A 20,637-nucleotide genomic window follows, 5' to 3' on the forward strand; every position below is an offset into this window, starting at 1 on the left:
GATGTTGTAATTACTTGTGTAGGAGTAGCTATTAGCTGTACTAGTGTAGTAGTAGTAGTAATAGTAGTAGCAGCTGTTGTGTTTGTTGCATTCACGTGCAAAAGAGCAAAAAAAAAAAAACATGCAGTTTTTGCAGGTTTCCCATGCGTTGGGTGCAAAAGCAGTCGGCTCTTTTGTTCCGAGAGCAGATTCAGCGTGTGTGTGTATGTACGTGTGTGCGTGAGTGTGTGTATGTGTGTTAGAGAGAGAGGGAGAGGGAGAGAGAGAGGGAGGAGGGCTGTCTTTGGGAGGATACAACAGAGTGAGTGAGGAGGAGAGGCAGAGCTGGATGCTGACAGACTCCTGATAGATGGTTAAAATGGCGAAAGCTTGTTCGACCCCAGCGAGCCCCCAAAGTGCAGCGCTGTAGGTCGGAACATGTAGTGGCCGGAGCTGGATATAATCTCTCACTGTGTGGTGTGGTGTGTGTATACTATATATACACACATATATATGTGTTTTTGTTTGTTTTTGGTGTTTTTTTTGCATCTCTTCACCTCACATTGTTTTCTGCAAAGTGCTGGAATATTTTCTAGAAGTGTTTAAATGGCATCCACAAGGCGCCGCCGCCTTGTTCCGTGCTTTTTGGGAATACTCCTCAATGCTTTAATCGGTAAGTATTTATTATTTATTTCATTATGTGTGGTGGTGGTGGTGGTGTGTGTGTGTGTCTCTCTCTGTGTGTGTGGATGCTTCAGGGTAGTGGACAGCCGCTGTCAGTCTGCTGCTCCCCGGAGCTCGGTGCACGCTGCAAGCCGCGATGGGCGCGTTGCTGTCCAGTATAGTAACCCTGAACTTGGCCCCTCTGCGCCGGCCAGTAAATGTCAGTGAGTCGCCGGCTTTGCTGCTGCTGGAGCCTCGTTGTGCACTGCGGCATTTATACCTGCAGGACACCGAGGTGCATGTGGATACTGAGAGGGGGTTTAAAGTTAGATTTTGTGTGTGTGTGCGTTATTATTGTGCACAAATCTTCAAATATCATCCAGCAGGCTCGTGGTGGTGGTAGTGGTGGTGGTGGTGGTGGTCCTGGTTCAGGCTGCCCCTCACTTCATATGCACAACATGTTCGAGTCCAGATGGCTCTCTGAGCTCCCACATCTCCAGGCAGCAGCAGCAGCAGCGGCAGCAGCGGCAGCAGCAGCACCGGAACAATACACGGTAGCCACGTGCAGTCGGTGTGTTGAGCATTAGTTTCTGAGTTGTTTTCATCAGTGTATATGTGAAGAAAGAGGGTTTGAAGGAGGTGCAGACTGATCCACTGGTGGATGATGATCAAATGCTGCGTTGGGAAAAGTCACATTTTATTGCTCTGCACTGGTTGGAGCTCGTGGGAAAAACACCACACTTCTCTGGTTTCCCAGCTCTCATCAACACTGGGTTTTAATCAGGTGTCCTGGGGGGCCAATATTATACTGCAACTTATCTCCTGTTGTAGGCGATCAATGCTCTTAATGTGACTAATTTAATGCTGAAATCTGAATTAGGACCAATCTCATGCAACTTAATTAATCCACATGTTCAGATTGTGTTGTTTTTGTAGGTTTACAGGCTGTTGACTTGGATCCACTGTTGTTGTTATTGTTGTTTTTTTATCTCAGTCTATAAATCCAGTTGTGTGATTCAATCTTCAAAGTAATTTTTTTTAAAGAGGTGTCGTGCTTTCATAAATGGATGGAGTTAAATTGCATACGATGGAGACTTTTAAAGGTGATGGAGTTCCTGTTTGGTCGGTCGGAGCAGCAGCACACTGGGTTGAAGTGACAGTGGTTATTGCTCTGAGGATGGATTAAAAGACTGTAGTTGTTGCCTGCTGGGGAGAATATTTGTACAGATTAAATGTCAAGACTGTCCCTCTCCTCCCTTTCAAATTTTCCTCTCTCGGCCCATTGTTCATTATGATAGACAGTTTCTCTCTCTCTATGTGAGGCCCCCTTAATTCAAAGGCCAGGGAAAGTATTGAGTATTTGCAAAGCGTACCACACAGGGTCCCACAAAGGCCCCCACTGGAATCATAAAGGCCAGTACACAGTGGTTCATAACATGTCCAGTCAGAGGGCTGGGAACAAAAACTTCAGAAAACACAGCTCTGTGATGGATGTAATTCCAATATACCCGTCACATTAAAGCTGCCTGAGCTCTTTCAAGTGCTCGTCTGCCTCCGAGATTAGATTCAGTTTAGATAAAGGCACTTTTTTTTATGGCATTTTAAGCAGAGTTAATATGAGCGACAGAAGCGCTAAGACGAATATCTGTGTTATAGATCTCTAACGGATTGAAGAGCTGAAACTCTGAGGTAAAAATACAACTGATCTTTCCAGAAGATGTCATCATCATCATCATCAGAAGAAGAAAATCTTGGGTTTATCAAAGGCTTTTCAAATGGATTCACCAGGTTTCGCTTGTGCCCCTCCAGCTTCATTAAAAAGGAATATGGGAGTTAAGTTGCAGCATAAGAATAAACACCGGGGCTTAACTGCATTTCTGTTTGTGTTCCTGCTTATTAACGCTGCTGTAAACTCATTTATTTTTAATCTAAAGCCACCAGGATGTATATGGGTTTATCATGAGCAGGATTAGGATTACTGTAGGACTGCTATAGAAAGATACCACGGGTGAATTATATTATGAGGGACAACTGTGCTGCAGAGTTGAAGTGTGCAACAGCTGGCCCCCTACATCTACTATCATGACAACATATGGACGTTTCTCAGCATTTCACTGCTGCGTTTTACTACAGGAGCCTCCACTTCTGCCTTGCCAAACATTATACCACGCTGCTGTTATTGAAACAGGTGAATAGCAGCAAACTGGAGTATATGAGGTATCAATGCTGCTGCTCCTGAAGATTCAGAGTCATAATGCTGCAGATGGATGGAGTCTTTCATCTGTGCACTCCATCTATATGTAGAGTAACTCTTTTAAAGCGCAGTACTCGACACGTATAGTGACACGTATAGTGGGTCTGCGCCTGTTTAACAGCCCGTCACTCATGCGGACAGGTAGCAGCGTGCATCAGTTTCTTCAGATATGGAAATGCTGCTTCAGCCGCCCATCTATATGCATTGGCCAGGATGAACCTACAGTCTTTGTGCAGTGTGCAAAACAAATCAAACACAACTAACTGATGTGATGTGTGTTTGTGTGCTGTTGATTCATTTATCGTTAAAGGTCACCATTTTGGCAAATTGGCCCATTGCCATAATCCCTATAGTCATAGCAGTACGTTCGTTACCCTTAATTGTCGGTGCAAGCTGTTTTTAGAACGGTGGAGCAGAGCCGCAAGCTCCTCAGAGCTACGTTACGGAGGCTCATGGGATTTCTTGGTTTCCCTCATCATCATATCTCACACTATGAGATAATAACAGAACGTTACAAGACAGAGTTGTTTTTGAGGTAAATGCAGAGACTGCTTGCTGAAAAACTGTCCCTGAAGGCAACGCGCATCAACGGTTTTGCATGAATTTACCTCTAAAACAACTCTGTCTCGTAACGTTCTGTTATTATCTCATAGCGTGGTGAATGTGCAGGTCACAACTTGTCCACCAGAGCGTTTTGGAGTTGTTGGATTGTGTATTTGATGAGTTTGATGAGGGAAACCAAGAAATCCCATTAGCCTCCGTAGCATAGCTCTGAGCAGCTCACGGCTCTGCTCCGCCGTTCTAAAAATAGTTTGCACCGACAATTAAAGGTAATGAACCTACTGCTAAGACTATGCGGATTGTGGCAATGAGCCAATTTGCCAAAATGTTGAACTATCCCTTTAAAGTCAGAGGCAAAATACACTAAACATTTACCGTTTCTAGGAATTCACTTACAGAAAATTGAATATTTAGTCAGACAATACGAGATATTTGACAGCAACACCTTTAGCGTCCTTAAGTGGATATTTTTCCACAGTTTTCTCAGGTTTTTACAGAGCAAACAGCTCGATGGAGAAAATAGTCGGCAATGAAAAAAAATAATAATCGTTTTGCTGCAGCCCTGGGCAGCACTAAATCTGAACAGTATAATACAGCATTATTTTCATAGGGGCTATAATTTGGTATGATGTGCAGCAGTCAGTCAGTAAACCATTATATCCTCACTCTGCTGCCTGCAAGAAGCCTGTGGTGTGTATGTGTGTGTGTCCTAAGCTCACTTAGTCCTGTCAGTGTAGCCTGTGTCTGCTAACTACATCTGTCTGTCAATAGCTGGTGTGTGTGATCCTCTCTTTACTGTTGCAGCAGTAAACCTTTGTGCCAGCCAGCCAGCCTGCCACACTTAACAGTGAATAGTAAAGCCAGAGCCTGAGCCACATTTAGCCAACACTTGTCTCTGGTCTCAACCCTGTAATCCTACATGGCCAGTGTCTCTTCTCCTTTTGCACAGAGAGAGCATTAGGGACGTGTGTGTGTCTGTCTGTCTCCTTATCTGACCGTGAAAATCCACCACAGCCTGTATAGATTCATGTCTGTGAACACATGTGTGTGTGGACGGGCAATTTCTCCAGCTGTGCAGCGCTCTCTCTCTCCCTCTCTTCCTCTGCTCTGAGGTGCTCAGCCTTCACAAGATAACCTTAAACCAACCTAAGTGCAAAAAATCCTGTGTCCTTTGTCCTCTGTATATCTCGTTTTTTGCCTCACTGGATCTGTCTTAAGCTTCGCCGTTGTGTACAATATGATTTCCTCTGACCTTTTCTCACACCGTTGTTTGTAACCTCCGAACCACCCGGAGCTCTGAATTGCATTAGCAAGCCACTTTGGCAGCATTTTATTTATTTATCAATGTATTTTTATGCATTAGCCAAAAGCCACAGCCCAAGAAGTTTCACACTGTTCCAGCTAATTGAAGAAACTGATTAATTGAAGTCAAAAGGAAGTATATACAACATCAATAAAGCTGTTTAATCAAGTCCAAATCAATGACATTGTAACGCAGTCAGCACTGAACCATCATTATCCGGCTTGCTGCAAGGCTTGATAACACTGACTAATGAGATTTGACAGCTGGAAATAAAAAAAGCCTCCAATATGGTTCAGTCAATCTCCACAAAGGAAGCTTGAATGTTAAAACACTTTCATGTCGCTTTATACTACATCCTCGCTTTTTTTGTCCAGAAGCATTTTCTATGCAGCTAGAAATTGCATTGCTTCACTTTGAGCATTATCCGATGTGTTGATCAAACATGAAGTGTGACTGAGTGGATGTGAGGCTGCAGGCGCTTTGCATGCTTTTTTTCTCTTCTGTCTTCTTTCTTCTGTTGTGTGAAAACGTGATCTTTGTCGGACCAAAAGGAAACGGCGAGGGCTCGGTGGGCAGCAGCGGCAGCATCATGTCGGAGCAGCGGCAGCAGCAGCAGCTCGGTGCAGAGGGATCACCGCCTGCCTGCCTGCCTCCCTGCTGCCAGCTAAGGGTTAAATATTTCTCCACCGCCACCCCCTTGTTTTTCACAAGTGGTAGCACTGATGTCTCTCTGGTCCCATGGCCATTTTACTTACCATGCTGTATGCTGTGTGAAAAAAAGGAGGTGTGTATGTGTGTGTGTGTTGGGATGGTAGGGGTAGGGTGAGGTGGGAGTGGGGGGCACATAAAGAGACGACACAGAGGAAGAGGAAACGTTCTTCATATTCGTCTCCACATGAACGAGTGTGTCAGTGAATTCCTCGTTTGCACCTAAGGGGAAGTATCGCTCGGCTGGAATTTGGGGGATGAAGCCGGAGGTTCTCTGTTTTGACCCTTGCGCTTTGCCCCCTCCCCTGTTCCCCTCCCCTCCTCTCCCCTCTCTAATGCCCTTCCCCTCCCCTCCCCTCCCCTCCACCTCTCCCACCAGATTCCAGGGCCTGGGGCAGAGACTGGTAGTTTTTTAAGTCCATCACTGAGCGACTGTAACATGATACCAAGCCGAAGTCCACTAGAGCTCCTTTTTTTTTTTCCTTTTCTTTATAGTAGCACCACCAGGGCAGGTCAGGCTGTTTACATCCTCTATTTATCATCCACGCCGCCCCTCTTCCCCTCTTCCCCTCTTCCACTCTTCCTCTCTTCCTCTTTTCCTCTTTACCCTCTGAAAGCACAAATAGAGAAAAATCAGATCTGCTCACTCCCATCCTCAGGTGCAAAGCAACAAACCGGTGCATCGCTTCGTCTGTAGTGGTGATGGTGGTGGGTGAAGAAGAGCGAAAGATCACAGCGAACGCAGAGGCAAAGTTGCTGCCACTATAGTTCAAACACACACACACACACAAGACTATATGTGTGTGTGTGTGTTTGCAGTACAAGAAGAACACATGCACACACCCCGGATGCATTCAATCTATAGCCTATAAATTCCCTTGTGACTGTAGCCTGGAGGTGGCTAAGTCAAGGCTTTTTATTCATGAGGTGTAAAGGCCTGGTGAGCAGCAGCTTTCAGTGACATGACATTGGAAGCGTTATTCCTGTTTGTTTAGGTGTCAGGACTGATATGAGAAGTGTTACTGTTGTACGTTTCCCTCACAGCCTTGGATTGTAATTAGTAGGCATAGAAACGGAAACAAACAGAGCTACAGTAACCAGTCTGAAAATATCAGTGTGAATGAAATGTAGGGAATGAATTGGACTGCAGGTTATAGTTGCGAGATCACGGCTGTTTTAACCTTTGCACTGAGCAACAGATTGATATTGGAAAACATTTTACGTTACTTACTACTACTACTACTACTATAACACAAATATGGTTTCTGCATATGTTGCTGCTCTCAGCTTTAGAGCCTTAAACAAAACTCAGAACAGTCAAAACTTCAACCTAAAGGTGATCTGAAAGGGTTCCCACACTCAGGAAAGTGAAACACAGAAATGAGAATTAACATGGAAAATGACACACGTGTTGAAATGAAGGAGAAAACAACAGGAGTTCTTAACCTTGTGCTTGATTATTCCTCTGTGAACCCTCAGGGCTTTCTTCACTGAAGGCCAAACATTTTAAATTATTTAGTCGATCTCTTTCATTTCATAATTATTCTCCTCTTATTCTATTTGCATAATTATTCTCTTCTAATTCTATTTTTAGTCTTATTTTCTATCAGGTTTGTTTTTTAGAAATGAACAAGCGACGTGAAAACAGAGTTGTTCGATTTGATTTTTCAAAATAAAGGTTCGCTCAGTGGTCAGGACTTAACATTGCAACTGAATCCTCCATTGTTTCACATGTTTGTTCAGAAAATAGCAGGTGAATTAGCATTTTGATTTATAGTGGGTGAGATAAAAAATTATCATTGCCCCAGGGCCACAGATCTGACACAGGGTTTCCCACGGTCTGTCCAGGGGTTTAAGCTAGAGGGGCTTCAGTCAGTCACAGTATGCTCCGGACTTCACACGACAATTATCCACTGTTTTAATCTGAATTAATAATGCTTTTGTTCTATATTAACAAGTGGTTATAGCTGCACTGTTGTCATGAGCTTAAAACTGGTCGCTGGTGAGATAGAGATGCAGCCGTGAGCTTCTAGCTGTCGGTGAAATGGTTTCATTGTGTGAGGTTGGCTCTCGTGTCACTGATCCTCCGTGTTGAGACGAGTGAGGCGGTTAGCTGTGATGTTTCTGTGCAGGTCACAGGTGTGTGGTGTGTTTACGGTGCTGCTGAGCGCTGAAAGATGTTGCTGAAAAAGTGGTGAAAAAAAGTAGCACATTCACCCAGATGTCATGCTATCTGATAACCAACCCGAAGGCCGCCTTGCTTGCTCCTGTTCTCACAGTTCACCACAAGTAAAGACATTGGTTTAATAAAAAAAAAGAAAACAGTTTGAACAAAACGATGTGTCAGATGGTGAGAAATGAGATGAATTCAGCAACAACAAGAGTGAATAAATGTGTAAATGTATATAAACTGCTGCTTTGTCGTACAAGGTCGAGAGGGACTGTATACTCAACGTAAAGCCTTCTTATATAATAAACCATTATGTCTCTGTGTGTCTGTGTGTGTTTCTACAGGTGTAATGTGTGAAGCAGAGCTCTCCTTCACCCTGGAGCCCAGCGACATCATCGCGGTGCAGGAGCAGCCCCTCATGCTTCACTGCCAGGTGAACGGCATCCCCCCAATCACGACCCAGTGGAGGCACAACGGCCTGGTGTTGGCTCAGAACCGGCACCACAACACCTTCGTCAACGGCTCGCTGCTCGTCAGCCACTTCCAGAAGACCAAGTCCGACGGCTCGTCCGACGAGGGCGACTACGAGTGCGTGGCCCAGAATTCGTTTGGGCTGGTGGTGAGCCGCAAGGCCCGGATTCAGGCAGCCAGTAAGTCCCTTAATCATTTACCTTCTTTTTTCTTAAAGGAATAGTTCACCAAAAAATGACAACCCCAGACAAATTATTACGCATAAGACCCAGGACACGCTGGGGTGACTACGTCACTCGGCTGGCCTGGGAACGCCTTGGGGTCCCCCCGGAAGAGCTGGAGGAAGTGTCCGGGGAGAGGGAAGTCTGGGGATCCCTGCTCCGACTGCTGCCCCCGCGACCCGGACTCGGATAAGCGGCGGACAATGGATGGATGGATGGATGGATGGATGGATGGATGGATGGATGGATTACCTGAAGATAACATCTAAGAAGAACAAGAATTAAAATCAGCACGTGGCCAATCATCTCAGTCATTGATTAACAAGTATAATTAAAAGAATAGTTCACCAAAAAATGAAATTCTCATGCTGATGAATACTCCGGAGTAGTTTTTCATTCCTCAAAGTGCATCTGGAGACCCGGGAGGCCGGTTCGTAGTCCAACGAAAACTTTATATAAGAGTCAATAGCATCTGACACAAAGAGGTCCATAGAACTACACAAAAACTTTGTAATATTCCTCCATATTGCTCGTCAAATTCAATACAGGACTGTTTAACAATGTCCAAAATGACGTTGTTTCGAGTAAACTCTGGACTATATCCCTTCAGGACACTTGGATTGCAGTGGATGAGCAGTATGGAGGAAGATTATAAGGTTTTTGTGTAGTTTTATAGACCTTTCTCGGGCGCTATTGACTCTCATATAAGGATTTCGTTGGACTACGAACCCCACTCCCGGGTCTCCAGATGCACTTTGAGGAATAAAAAACTACTCCGGAGTATTCATCAGCACGAGGGTTCATTTTTTGGTGAACTATTCCTTTAATTATACTTGTTAATCAACGACTGAGATGATTGGCCACGTGCTGATTTTAATTGTTGTTCTTCTTAGATGTTATCTTCAGGTGCCGCCAGCGTAATAATTTGTCTGAGTCCTGATTGTGTTGTGTAGATATTGAACAAAGCATTTATGACACGAGCCCAAACTACAACCACAGCCACTTACTTAGGTTTGATTAAGTTGTGCTCTGTGTTCTCTTTGAATGTAAACACTGTAATTGAAATATCGCCTTAAGTAATCACATTTCAGGCCAGTCCCAGTCTTCGTGCTGCCGCTGCTGCTGCTGCTGCTGCCGCTGCCGCCGTGCATGTAAATGCACTTAATATCCCTGGCTGTGTGGATTGATTTGAATATTTTAATATCATTCTTTGAGTGTAATGAACTTTCTGATGCTCATCTACAGCGCTGCTTAGAGATTCAAGCCTTTGAGTTTAGCATTAACAAGTGTTCATGCTGGGAGTCTCCGAGCTGCTTTGTAAGTGTGCAATAAGCTTGAAGCTACCCAGCAGCCCACTCCCTGTAAGAGTCATCAAGATAAATTTTCTCTGGCTCAAGCACTAAATCTCCCATTTGAAGTCCTTTTTAGATCAACGTTAAGTTCCCAGCATTGTTGCCATGGTTCATTTACAACATTTCATCATATCACAGAGCGACAGTCTGACTCTGCGTCCTCCTCTTCTTCTCTTTTCTCACATAACTTACTTTAAATCAAAGGCCGTTGGAGGATGTTCTCATTCTCCTGCGAAACACGCTGAGACGTTTCAGCAGCGACTTCACTGATACTGTACTGTTCCTCGCCGTGCTGAGTTAAGACTTCTTGAACGCTCTGTTATGTATATTCTGTAACACAGAGATGGACAAAGGCTCGCAGAAGCCTGTTGATTCCCGGCCTGTGTGTAGACAGCCCACTGCTGTGCTGTTGTGGCCAATACAGCTTTTCCACTCAGTGGGGTGGGGAGGTTAGCATGGACGTCTCACCGGCCAAAAGGGAAAAGTCACTTCGTCTCAGTAGCTGGCGCTGTCAAACACATGCAACCTTTTTTTTTTTAAGGGCTCGCTGAAGGGGCTTTTCTTTTCAAAGGTCAGATTTCACATGCAGTTTTTTGCACGACTTGTTTTTCCAAATTCTGCATCAGTATGGTCCCCCCTTCTTCACTTTGAATTTCACAAGTGGTAACAGAGCATCGGGAAAATGAAAATCCACATGAACCGGGAGCTAAACGGTGCAATTTTCCTGATCTACAGTAAATTAGATAAAGCTTTATGGTTTAATACCGTTGGGCTGAGGTTTTTTCTTTACATCTGTGATGAAAACTTCTTAATCAGAGTGAGAATCAGTGATTGAAATGAAACTGTAGCAATTGAATTGAAAGTGTAACATTGTATTATATAATACACAGCCAATGCAAATGTTCTAACTCAAGGGTTTAACATTATATGAGTATGAAAAACAAATTATTATGAAAGTGTACAGCAATCTCATCTGTGCAAACATGGACTTCTCCATCTCTGTGAATGAACCTGACCTTGGGCTGCGACTGGTTCCTCAGGTTCAAAATCATTCACTCTGTTTAGTCTGGGCGTCTTCGCTCTCCTGCAGATCCTTTTCCAGCGCTTCCTATTGACTTGTATTGATTAGGAGGGGGACCAAAGGATTACCAAAAGTCACATCCTGACCCCTGACCTCTGACCTTCTTGCGGCGCGTTAAGCAGTCTTTTTGGCGAGGCGTTGAATGAGTGAAAGCGCTGCAATAACTCCTTAATGGAGTCGGCAAGAAGGCTAGACGTCACCACTCTGAAAATAATCCTCCAGAGTCTCTTCAAAGGGACTGAGATGATGAAAACATCTCTCTGTGTGATATCACCACTAATGCCTTCTGTATTCTGGAGGATTTTCCCAAAGAGAGAGAAAAAAAAAACAGCAGCGTTGGTATTTCACTGTGGGGTTTTTTTTTTTTTGGCCCACGTTTTCAGTTTTCATTGATTTTTCATTGATTTTTCAGCGTTTTGAGAAGAAGAAACGCCTCAAAGCTTTTAGAAGTCAAATTAATGGCGCTCTCGTTGCGCCATTAGTCGTGGTGGTTGACTTGTTGACATCTTGTACGTTCCCTGTTCACAACAAGCAGCTATAATGGCTTTCTTCTTACCTGCGTTGTTGCTGTTCGGCCGCCTTGAGAGGGGCTTAATAGATGATGTTAACCGCTGTATATACTCCAGAGGGATTTTCACGATTACCGCTGCATTTCATCGTCCGCTGACCCTCCGGACTTCAACACGGGATATAAATTATTTAGTTTTCATTTTGTTTTTTTGTTTTTTTTTTAAGAGAAATGGCCCCAGACTAGTAAATGAACTCCTCACAGAGGCCAGCAACTAGTGTTTGTTTCTTTTTTCTGTTCCAAGTGTTTGTTAATGTTGCTGCTCTCTTTGTGTATTTGGGGTAATTTGCTGTGTTATAGACCCTCTTACAACAGAGCTCTGACTTGTACCACTGTGATGCAATGGGTGGTGTGATTACTGAAGCCTCTTTATAGCCCTCCCAGTGGATAAAGCCTCCATCTTACCCTCCACACTACCTCCCTCCATAAATTTCACTTTTTATTTGCTTGACAACCATTTGTGTGAGCTCACGGTCGGGGGCTGGTGTCGGACGGACTCCCCGTTGCCCCTCTAAAGCGGCAGTCGGTCCAGGAAACACTTTTTTCCTCGAAAATGTTATCTCTTTGATGGTCGGTTTCTCTCTCTCTCTCTATTTCCTCGGTTTTTCTAGGACCTCCTCATTAGCTTAGGTTCAGGAAGCTTTTCATCATTTGGATGAATGACAAGCCTGGTACAGTGGGCCTGGCCAGGGCTCCTGCTGCCCCTCCCCCCACGGCAAACCCCGCGTCACCAGGCAACACACCACAAAAGCCCCCCGTTACAAAATAGCTTTTAGGATCAATTGAAATGACTTGCTTTTGTCTGTTTGTCTGGATTTAATTGGAAAGAGTTGAAGCTTCTTTTTTTTTAGGGAAATAATTTATTTTTTTCTCAGTCCTATTCACATGTGGAGACTGTAATTGACCTCAGGGACTCTAAGAAAAGATTTGCAAACACAATATGAAGTGTGCTGAGAAAAGGCAAACTCAGTGCAAACATGAGCCAGGGTGAAAACACAAACACACACACACACACACTCACACAAATGCAATAAATGGAGGCACAATAACTGATCATTGCATGTGTTATTTACTTGATAGACTGCTTCAGTGTTGATGGAGAGCCCTTGGCTGCTGGATGATAATTTCCACCTTGTTCAATTCTCAAATCGTCATGGTAAATTGTGCTGCCATTACAATGGTAGGCTTCTGAATGAGACTTTAATGAAAAAGAAGAACCCAGGGGGCCGTAAAGGATGAAATAGGAGAAGACAGAGGATGCCTGTAAAAGTGTCTCACTTTATACCCCCGTGCCTCTCATTTGCGTGAATTTAACTCCTCTTCCTTCGCGGTTGTAAATGCAAAATACGTGTGACGTCGGCGACCGTGGGCTGACGAGGCAGAAAAGACGTGAAAGAAGTTGCAAACGTGCTACTTTTTTTTTTATTTAGAGGCTGCAGCAGCATGCGTGGACGTCGCTCAGCCTCAGACACCGCTGGTTAGTGAGAGTGATTTATGGGCAGCTCATGTATGTGTGTGTGTGTGTGTGTGTGTGTGTGTGTGTGTGTGTGTGTGTGTGTGTGTGTTTGGAGGGTTGACGGTGGGCTCTCCATCACCCTCCGACCTCCCTGTCCCCCCCCCCGCCCCTTTCACGGCCTCCTGCCTGGGTGAATGCTGAAGCTCCATCCCTGCATCTCCTTGTAGCTCCCTTTGTCTGCGAGCCAAACCCCGCCCTCTATCCACCACCAACACCACCACCACCACCACCACCCACTCCCACTCCCACTCCCACTCCCACCCTTGCTCCTCTGTGCTCACTTGTCACAAAGCAAGTCATCTCTCTGTCGTATAGATTAACGTGCTAAATGCCATACAAGCCTGTTCTGACATTTAAAAAAAACGAGTTGCCTTATTAAATTTGTTAATGTGAAAAGAAAAAAAAAATGCATGTTGAACATCAGTGTTTAACAAACAGAGGAAGGACTCATTGAACGCCACAGAGCAAATATCAGTTAGTCATCATCATCGTCGCTGTAGCTACTGCTCTCCCTGATATCTCTGCTCTTATTGACATTCATCACATCGTCGTAGTCAGTCAGTGCATACAGACCTGGGCCTGTGTGACTTCCTCTGGGCAGGTATGTGGGCTGATGTTAAACCACAGTGTTTCCCCCACTGTGTGGTCAGCGCCCCTCCATCTGTCTGCCAGTGCGTCAGAGAGCGAGAGAAAGAAAGAAAGAAAGAAAGAAAGAAAGGCGGCTCTTTTTCTATTCCTTTTTGTGTTTTTTTTTTCCCTCCTGGTATTGATGAGGTGGGCTGAAGGGATGAGAGCTCTGACCTCTGCTGTGTAATTACACTAGACGCTGGTTTATTACTGTACACCTGCAGACCCAGATCTCATTGCCTGATTATCCATGCTCGATTTGAGCTGATTTAGAGTCGGCAACAATGAGGAGGTTTCATTACTCGAGTCCGAACAGAACAGCGACTCTGTGCTTTTCAGAATCGGTTCAGACATAGTTCCCTTTTCTCATACTGTGCGGTTACATATGAGCAAAGGCAAGGGTAAACAACTGCCCCCCCTCCCTCCCTCCTCTATTCTCTTTCTCTCTCCTTCTCTCTCTCTCATGTCTATAACGATGCTGTTTGTCCTCTGTTGTGTTTCTGTCAGGGAGCTGAATAAACAGCACTACAGACTGTCCCCTAATGACAACTCTGGATATTTGCATTGACAAATGCTTGAGCTTGTTCAACTCTCTTGTGGATAAGGGGGGCAGGGTGAATCTCTATTATTTCTGAAGATGGCACATCATTGACCTTGAAGCAGTCGAACATCACCAAGGGATCCAGTACTAGGGGTTGTTGTCTTAGTTTACTCACATACTATGTCCTCATATGGTGGTGGGAGACGCAGCGTGAAATTCGACTTCAGTGAGATTTCCAGCCGGTCTAAAGTCACTTGTTATTAATTACAATAAAATTCATTATTCCATACATTAATTACTATCCATATGTTATACCGTGTATCTAATGCTGTGTGCTTGGAAACAATGGGAGCATGGAGCCGAACTCGCTTTGTGGAGTTTTCCCCACGTGTCAAGAATGAAAGGCTAATGTAACAAAATCAAGAACACAATGGTCGCTATTGTGCGCAAATCTTGAACCACACTGACAGGACTTGAGCTATGAGCAGAGCACAGACATGCATGGAGAGCTGCAACAATGTTCCTCTTAGAGGGGAGCTGCTTCATGATGTGAGGGATGAGCTGCTGTGTGGAGCAGAACAGTTACCCTTACGCTCTAAAAATAAATGCCTGTGTAAACAACATCACTTGGGGAAATCGAGCCAGTAAACATGGGAAGGTATATACTGACGAGCAGGGTGAGAGGAATATTGAACTTTGCTTAATCCTCCAGCAGCAGTGTCTCCATGTTTGACATGGTTCTAATCCTATTTATGTCTTTCCTATAGTGATATAACAACACATGTATGTTTGCGGGACTGACGGAAACAATAGTTAACAGATGGGTGAAAGCTTAAATGAGCTTTGTGGTGCTACAGTAGTGCTTTATATAGAAAGATACATCAGTCTGTGATTGTAATAGTTGTAAAATAATTCACAGCTTTTACATCTTTTGTCAAACAAAAGCCCCAAACTGGATGCAAGTCAGATTACAAGCTGTTAAAATGAGGATAGGTTGTAGCTAAATTTAGATTTAGTAACTTCATGTTGTAAACGCAACAAAATAAAATAGATTTCATCATCAGAAACTGGCGAGAGTTGTGTTCAATACAACATGCACTGCCCTTGAGACCTTTATTTGCAGCTTGTCAGCTGGATTGCTAGAGAATATAGTGGTAGATTAATGGAAAGGGACCCAGAATTGAACCCTGAGGAACCCCACGGGAAACAACTAAATTAAGACTGACTTGGTGTTTCCTTCTTCAAAAGTGCAATGCAGCAAAAGTTAAACTGCTTTGGTTGTTCAACTCTTGTTTCTCTTCATAATTATAGTATGTGCATCTCTTTTTAAAAGTGTGCAGATAGAAAATGACTCATCACTGACACGAGTGACTGGAAAGACAATTTGTACCAGAGATGTGTTAACATCCTACACAGTCAAAGAAATAGTGGAAAGTCATTAAAATACAAGGTTTAGTATAAAGTAACCTCATCAACATCTTGGCCTGTTTTTATTTTTTAATTGGCTGATTTAGTTTTGCCCTTACTGTAATATTCAACAGATTTATTTATAACAGATATTATCATTGTGACAAGATATACGAACTTGATGCATGAGCCATTTTTGACCCTGTTATCACAAGACGTCGTCTTCTTCCACTGTGCCAGCTTCTCAAGCAGCTGCTCTCCTCAGCTGTGTACACTGTAGCTGATCATCCAGATAATACCCATTCAGACAACATCTTTTTATTTCTCTGTCACACAAGGGAGTGTTAACTTTGGGGGAGCATTATACTCAGATGGTCCCGGAGTCGTATTTTTTAGTTAAAGTGAAGGTAGCTCAGGGACTGTGTGTGTGTGTCTGTGCTGGTGTGCAAAAACAAAATGGGACTCTGTTAATGAAGTCTGTGTTGGTGTGCGGATGTCTCTGGGCCACCCCAGCTACTCTCAAACAAACAAATGAAAAAGGGGCCTGAAATTCCTTCTGCCTGCTTTTAAGGCTCACGGGGGGAATTCCTAAGTAATAGAGGTGAAAGGTGAAAGCAGAGAGCAGAGGCTGGGCCAAAGGTTGGACGAGGCGGACCAGTCCTCCAAATGCCAGAGTCTGGCTTTGCAATCTATACACAACAATCTGGCATTGACCTGTTTTGATCTTGACAAATCCAGCATGATCTGCTCTCCAAGGGTTTTGTCTACACCGCCGAATCTCTGACTGTGTTTTTTTCACGGCTGCATGTGTGTCTTTTCATCATATTCACCTCTGCTGGTCCCTTTGTTTGGTCCACACACCAAGTATCAAAACAAATATTTCTTTCAGATCAAGGTTTGGAAACAAGGGATCAGATTTTTATCAATAGCGGGTTCTCCTGAGGACAAACCATGACAAATATGTGGGTTTGTGTGCTTAGTGTGTGTACGTTGGTGTTCCTGCTATTCCAGGCTTCACCAGGGGCGTGGGTAGGTCCCGCTACTGCCCCGTCACCACGCTTCGCTACACTTAACAGAGCCTTTATGGTCAGATTGTGCAGTTAAAAGCCTTTACAGGGTCTGCACCATCCACCTATAAAAACACCAAAACTCCCTCTTCCTGTCTTCTCCCTTTGGGCAGACATTTTGATTCGCATGTGTGAAAATGTTCAAACACAAACAGGAGGTGGAGCCTGTGGTGGATATTTAGATGTTAGATATAAGTAGTAAGGATAATAGTGAATATAAAAGTGTTATCTAAGATTATCGCCCCTCTGTTGTGAGTTCACACACACACACACACACAGACGCAGACACACATAAACACACAGGGCCCCTCAGTCCGGTTTTCCACTTTGTTTAAGCAGGGATCAGGAAATCTTTCTGTGGTGGCCAATAAGCAGAGGAGTGGGAGACAAAGGCCAGTCAGTGATGGGAAGGCAGCAGCTCTCTCTCTCCTCTGGGCCTCAGCCACCTCTCTCCCCTCTCTATAACCCATGTGTGTGCGCGTTTGTGTGTTTGTGTTTGTGTGCGTTGGGGTACCTCTCGCGGCAGAGCAGCACCTATTGTTAGTCGGTGAAATGCAGGGCCAGTGGAGTGGCTGGGAAACAGGCAGAGGCTGTGGAGATGTGCAGCCTCTGGTGGCTCTGCTTTGTGACGGTGGCCTGAGCGTTTGTTCTCCTGACCGACTCGGCGAGCGGAGGCCCCCTTTTGTCACCGCTGACTCCGGGTGGGTGTGTTTCCCCTTCCTCCCTCCCCTTCTTCTCCCTCTGTTCCAGCTCTGACTTAGAAATACAGGGGTTAGAGGTCATGAGGGGCTGGACGATGGAGAGAGAGAGGGAGGGGGGCGTTTATCTGGGAAACGGTGACCTTTTTGTGTGCACTAGGGCAGAATACCCCTCCCCTTCTTTTTTTTATTCTCCTCCCATTACTTTTCCCCCTCCTCCAACGCTCAGCCTCCTGCTCATTCCCCAGTGGGGACCCATCCCCCTGTCTGATGGCCCTGGGGCAGTGGCAGTGACCTTGGCTTTGGCTGTGAAATAAGGTGGCCCAAACCTGCCGCGGCACCACGGCTCCGACCTTGCCCTTTCCCCAAACAAGCAACGCAGCAGCCTCGACAAACAAGAGCCAAATAAGCGCATTTTCACTCACTCGCAAAGGACACGTATTTGTCTCTGTCACATTTTTTTTGTTTTGTTTTCCCACAAAAGGCTTAACATAGAGTGAAAAGTCGGGTCTTTACCTTTGTTACTGCTGCTTTTGGTTTTCAGACATTTATCACAATGCAGGAGTTGGATGACTGATTGATTTTGGACTTGGGCTTTATAATGATTAGATAATGCATTAAAGCCATTAATACAGTGACTGCACACAACAAAGTGGAGGTCGAGTCTTATTTTTCACTGCTGGTGGATCCTAACTGGTGTTTGTGTGTGCAGGAAAATAATGAAGGCGGACGAGTATACGATACCGCAGGATATTGTGGGAGGAAACGATTGAACTGTTACTCTTAAAAGAGAGATTTACCGTAGAAACATGAACTCGTTTGGATATTTACTCTCTTTTCCTCCATATTTGTCATGTATAGGGACGGAGCTCCAGAAGTGTTTGAGGTTAAAAGGCTGTCAGGCTGCAGAGTGTGTGTGGAGTTGGTCACCGGGGATAAAATGAATTCCACAGGAACCAATTAGAGGAGGTTGTAGCTGGCATAGGATGAAAGATTTCTGGGGTGCCCAGTTTCCGCCTGACAACCTGTTTGCAATGTCTGTAGTTTTGCTGCCATGTATCACCATTGGGAATATGATAATGCAAACTCTGCAGTTTATGTGGCTTTTATTAACATTTATTATAGCAAATATTATCACGTTCAGTCCTGTAAATTATAAATTAACAGGTGAAGATCTGTCACTGAGAACGGTTCATCGTCAGCGTATAACTAGATGTTGTTTAGCAATTTGCAGAGAAATGAAGCAGCTTCTCAGCTCCACCCCCTCTTTCTTATGCCTCGGTAAACTGATTATCTTTAGATTTTTGTGCCTTTGGCTGTAAAAACAAGACATTTATAGACATGTTTTTAGACTAATGTGAACAATTTTCCGATATTTCACAAGTCAAACATGCAATGAATCCAGAAAAACCACGATGTGACATAGCTCTACCTTTAATCACTTTATTTGCAGTTCACTGAGATATGTCACTGAGAGTGGTTTACTGTTAGCATATAACCAGTGTTTTACAGTTAGAAAAGAAACAACTAGATGTTGTTTAGCAATCTGCAGTGAAATGAAGCAGCTCTTCAGCTGCAACCCCTCTTTCTTATGCCATGGTAAACTGATTATCTTTTGGCTGTTACAACAAGACATTTATAGACATGTTTTTAGACTAATGGGAACAATTATCTGTTATTTGACAATTCAAACAGCCAATGAATCAAGAAAAAACGCTTTACTGACACTTGAGCGCTGGTTTTGAAAGCACCACGATGTGACATACGTATAGCTCCACCTTTAATCACTTTATTTGCAGTTCACTCTCAGTGAAGATCTGTCACTGAGAGTGGTTTATCGTTAACATATAACCAGTGTTTTACAGTTAGAAAAGAAACAACTTGTTTAGCAATCTGCAGTGAAATGAAGCAGCTCTTCAGCATATGCCTTGGTAAACTGATTATCTTTAGAGTCTGTGCCCTTGACTGTCAAAACAAGACATTTGTAGACATGTTTTTGGGCTTGTTTTTCTTCCTTCCAACAATTATCCGATATTTCAAGTCAAACAAGCAATAAGTCAAGACTTTAACTTTACTGACACAGTAGAAATAGTAGCCTGAATTTCCATGAGCACTGGTTTTGAAAGCAACACAAAATGTGACATATAGCTCTACCTTTAATCACTTTATTCGCAGCACATGTTGAGAGTTTTCTTTGACAGCAGAGTTAATTTAATCTTCATGCAGAGGTGTAGGTGACTCAGCAGCATTCATTCCCCTGCAGTTACAGCAGAGAGCAAAAAAAAAAAAAACGTGCTGCCGTCACTAAAGCAGGAAGGGGGCAGATGAAAGCAGGGGAGAGTTGTTGGGGAGGCAGGGAGGGGGGGGGTGAGTGAAATAGATGGAGCATGTGCCGGTGGTCTCAAATGATCTCTGGGCCCCTCCGGCTCTGGAGGCTGGACCTTGAACCAGGAAGGAACATTCCATTCCTGTGCTGCGCCGCGACCCCCTGACCCCGGCAGCTTTGTTTCAAGGGCAGCTTTTGATAGGCAGCAGGATGCAAAGCAACAGTGGCGGGCCGGCTTAGCTTGAAGAAGCACGTCTCTCTGCCGCTACGTTACAACACGCCGGAAAACCCGGTCCCCCTGACCCCCAGCCTCGTAATTCATCACTGTAACACGCACATTACCTCGTCCCCCCCCCTAACATCAAATAAATGCGCCGACATGGACATGTGGTGCCGGCGCAGGCTCATGCAGGCTCGTGGTCAGTGACTGTACATACCTGGACCTGCTGCAGCTAATGCACAACTACACTTCCTTCAGCATATACAGTGGCATCATGCACAAGTTTGGGCACCCCTCGTCAAAATGTCTGCTAATGTGAACAGTTAAGCAAGTTGAAATGATCTCCAAAATGCATAAAGTTACGTACATTTTAACCCTCAGGGGTCCCTGGGTCCTTTTTTGGACTTTTTTTTGCATTTTTCTTTTTTGATTTGCTGATCATTTCGACTGGGGTTTCTGGAAAGGTATGGGTTTCTGCAAGAAAGTTTATTTTTTGACAAATTTTTGAAATCTCTTGTCATTTACTCTTACAGGCGATTTTGAAGACTTAAAACTGGCATTAAAAGGGTTAAAAATCTGAAAATGATTGAATGTTTGGTAGTTTTGAGCAGAGCTGAAGTGGCTTATGAGATTTATGCAAAAAAGCAGAAAAAGAATATTGATATATGATGAACTTACAGCAGTTTTTATAGCAGTGTGTCCCTTTTTGACCACTAGGGTCCCGAAAGGATGAAAATGAGAGGAACCCACATTCCATATTATGCATTTTCAAAATGACAAAAAGGAAAAGGGCCCACAGCAAAGGTTTGGTCAACCTGCATAGTTAGTAGCCACCCCTTTGGAAACGATCACAGTGTGTAAATAGTAAATATCTCTTGTCTGATACCTTGGTCAAAGTTATCGG

At 44.2% G+C, this 20,637-nt stretch overlaps 1 protein-coding gene across 1 annotated transcript in view; it reads left to right on the forward strand.

Moving 5' to 3' along the window:
• Positions 1–585: 585 nt before the first annotated feature.
• Positions 586–20,637, forward strand: part of igdcc3 (immunoglobulin superfamily, DCC subclass, member 3) — a gene marked incomplete at both ends in the record, with an annotated part of 65,981 nt that continues 45,929 nt past the window's right edge. The window contains 2 exons of the mRNA XM_084001523.1: positions 586–652; positions 7,983–8,288. Of these exons, the coding sequence (XP_083857649.1) occupies positions 586–652; positions 7,983–8,288 (373 nt within the window). The remainder of the gene's footprint in view (positions 653–7,982; positions 8,289–20,637) is intronic.

The sequence above is a fragment of the Trachurus trachurus genome, assembly GCF_905171665.1.
Source record: "Trachurus trachurus genome assembly, chromosome: 3".
NCBI classification, from domain to species: Eukaryota; Metazoa; Chordata; class Actinopteri; order Carangiformes; family Carangidae; genus Trachurus; species Trachurus trachurus.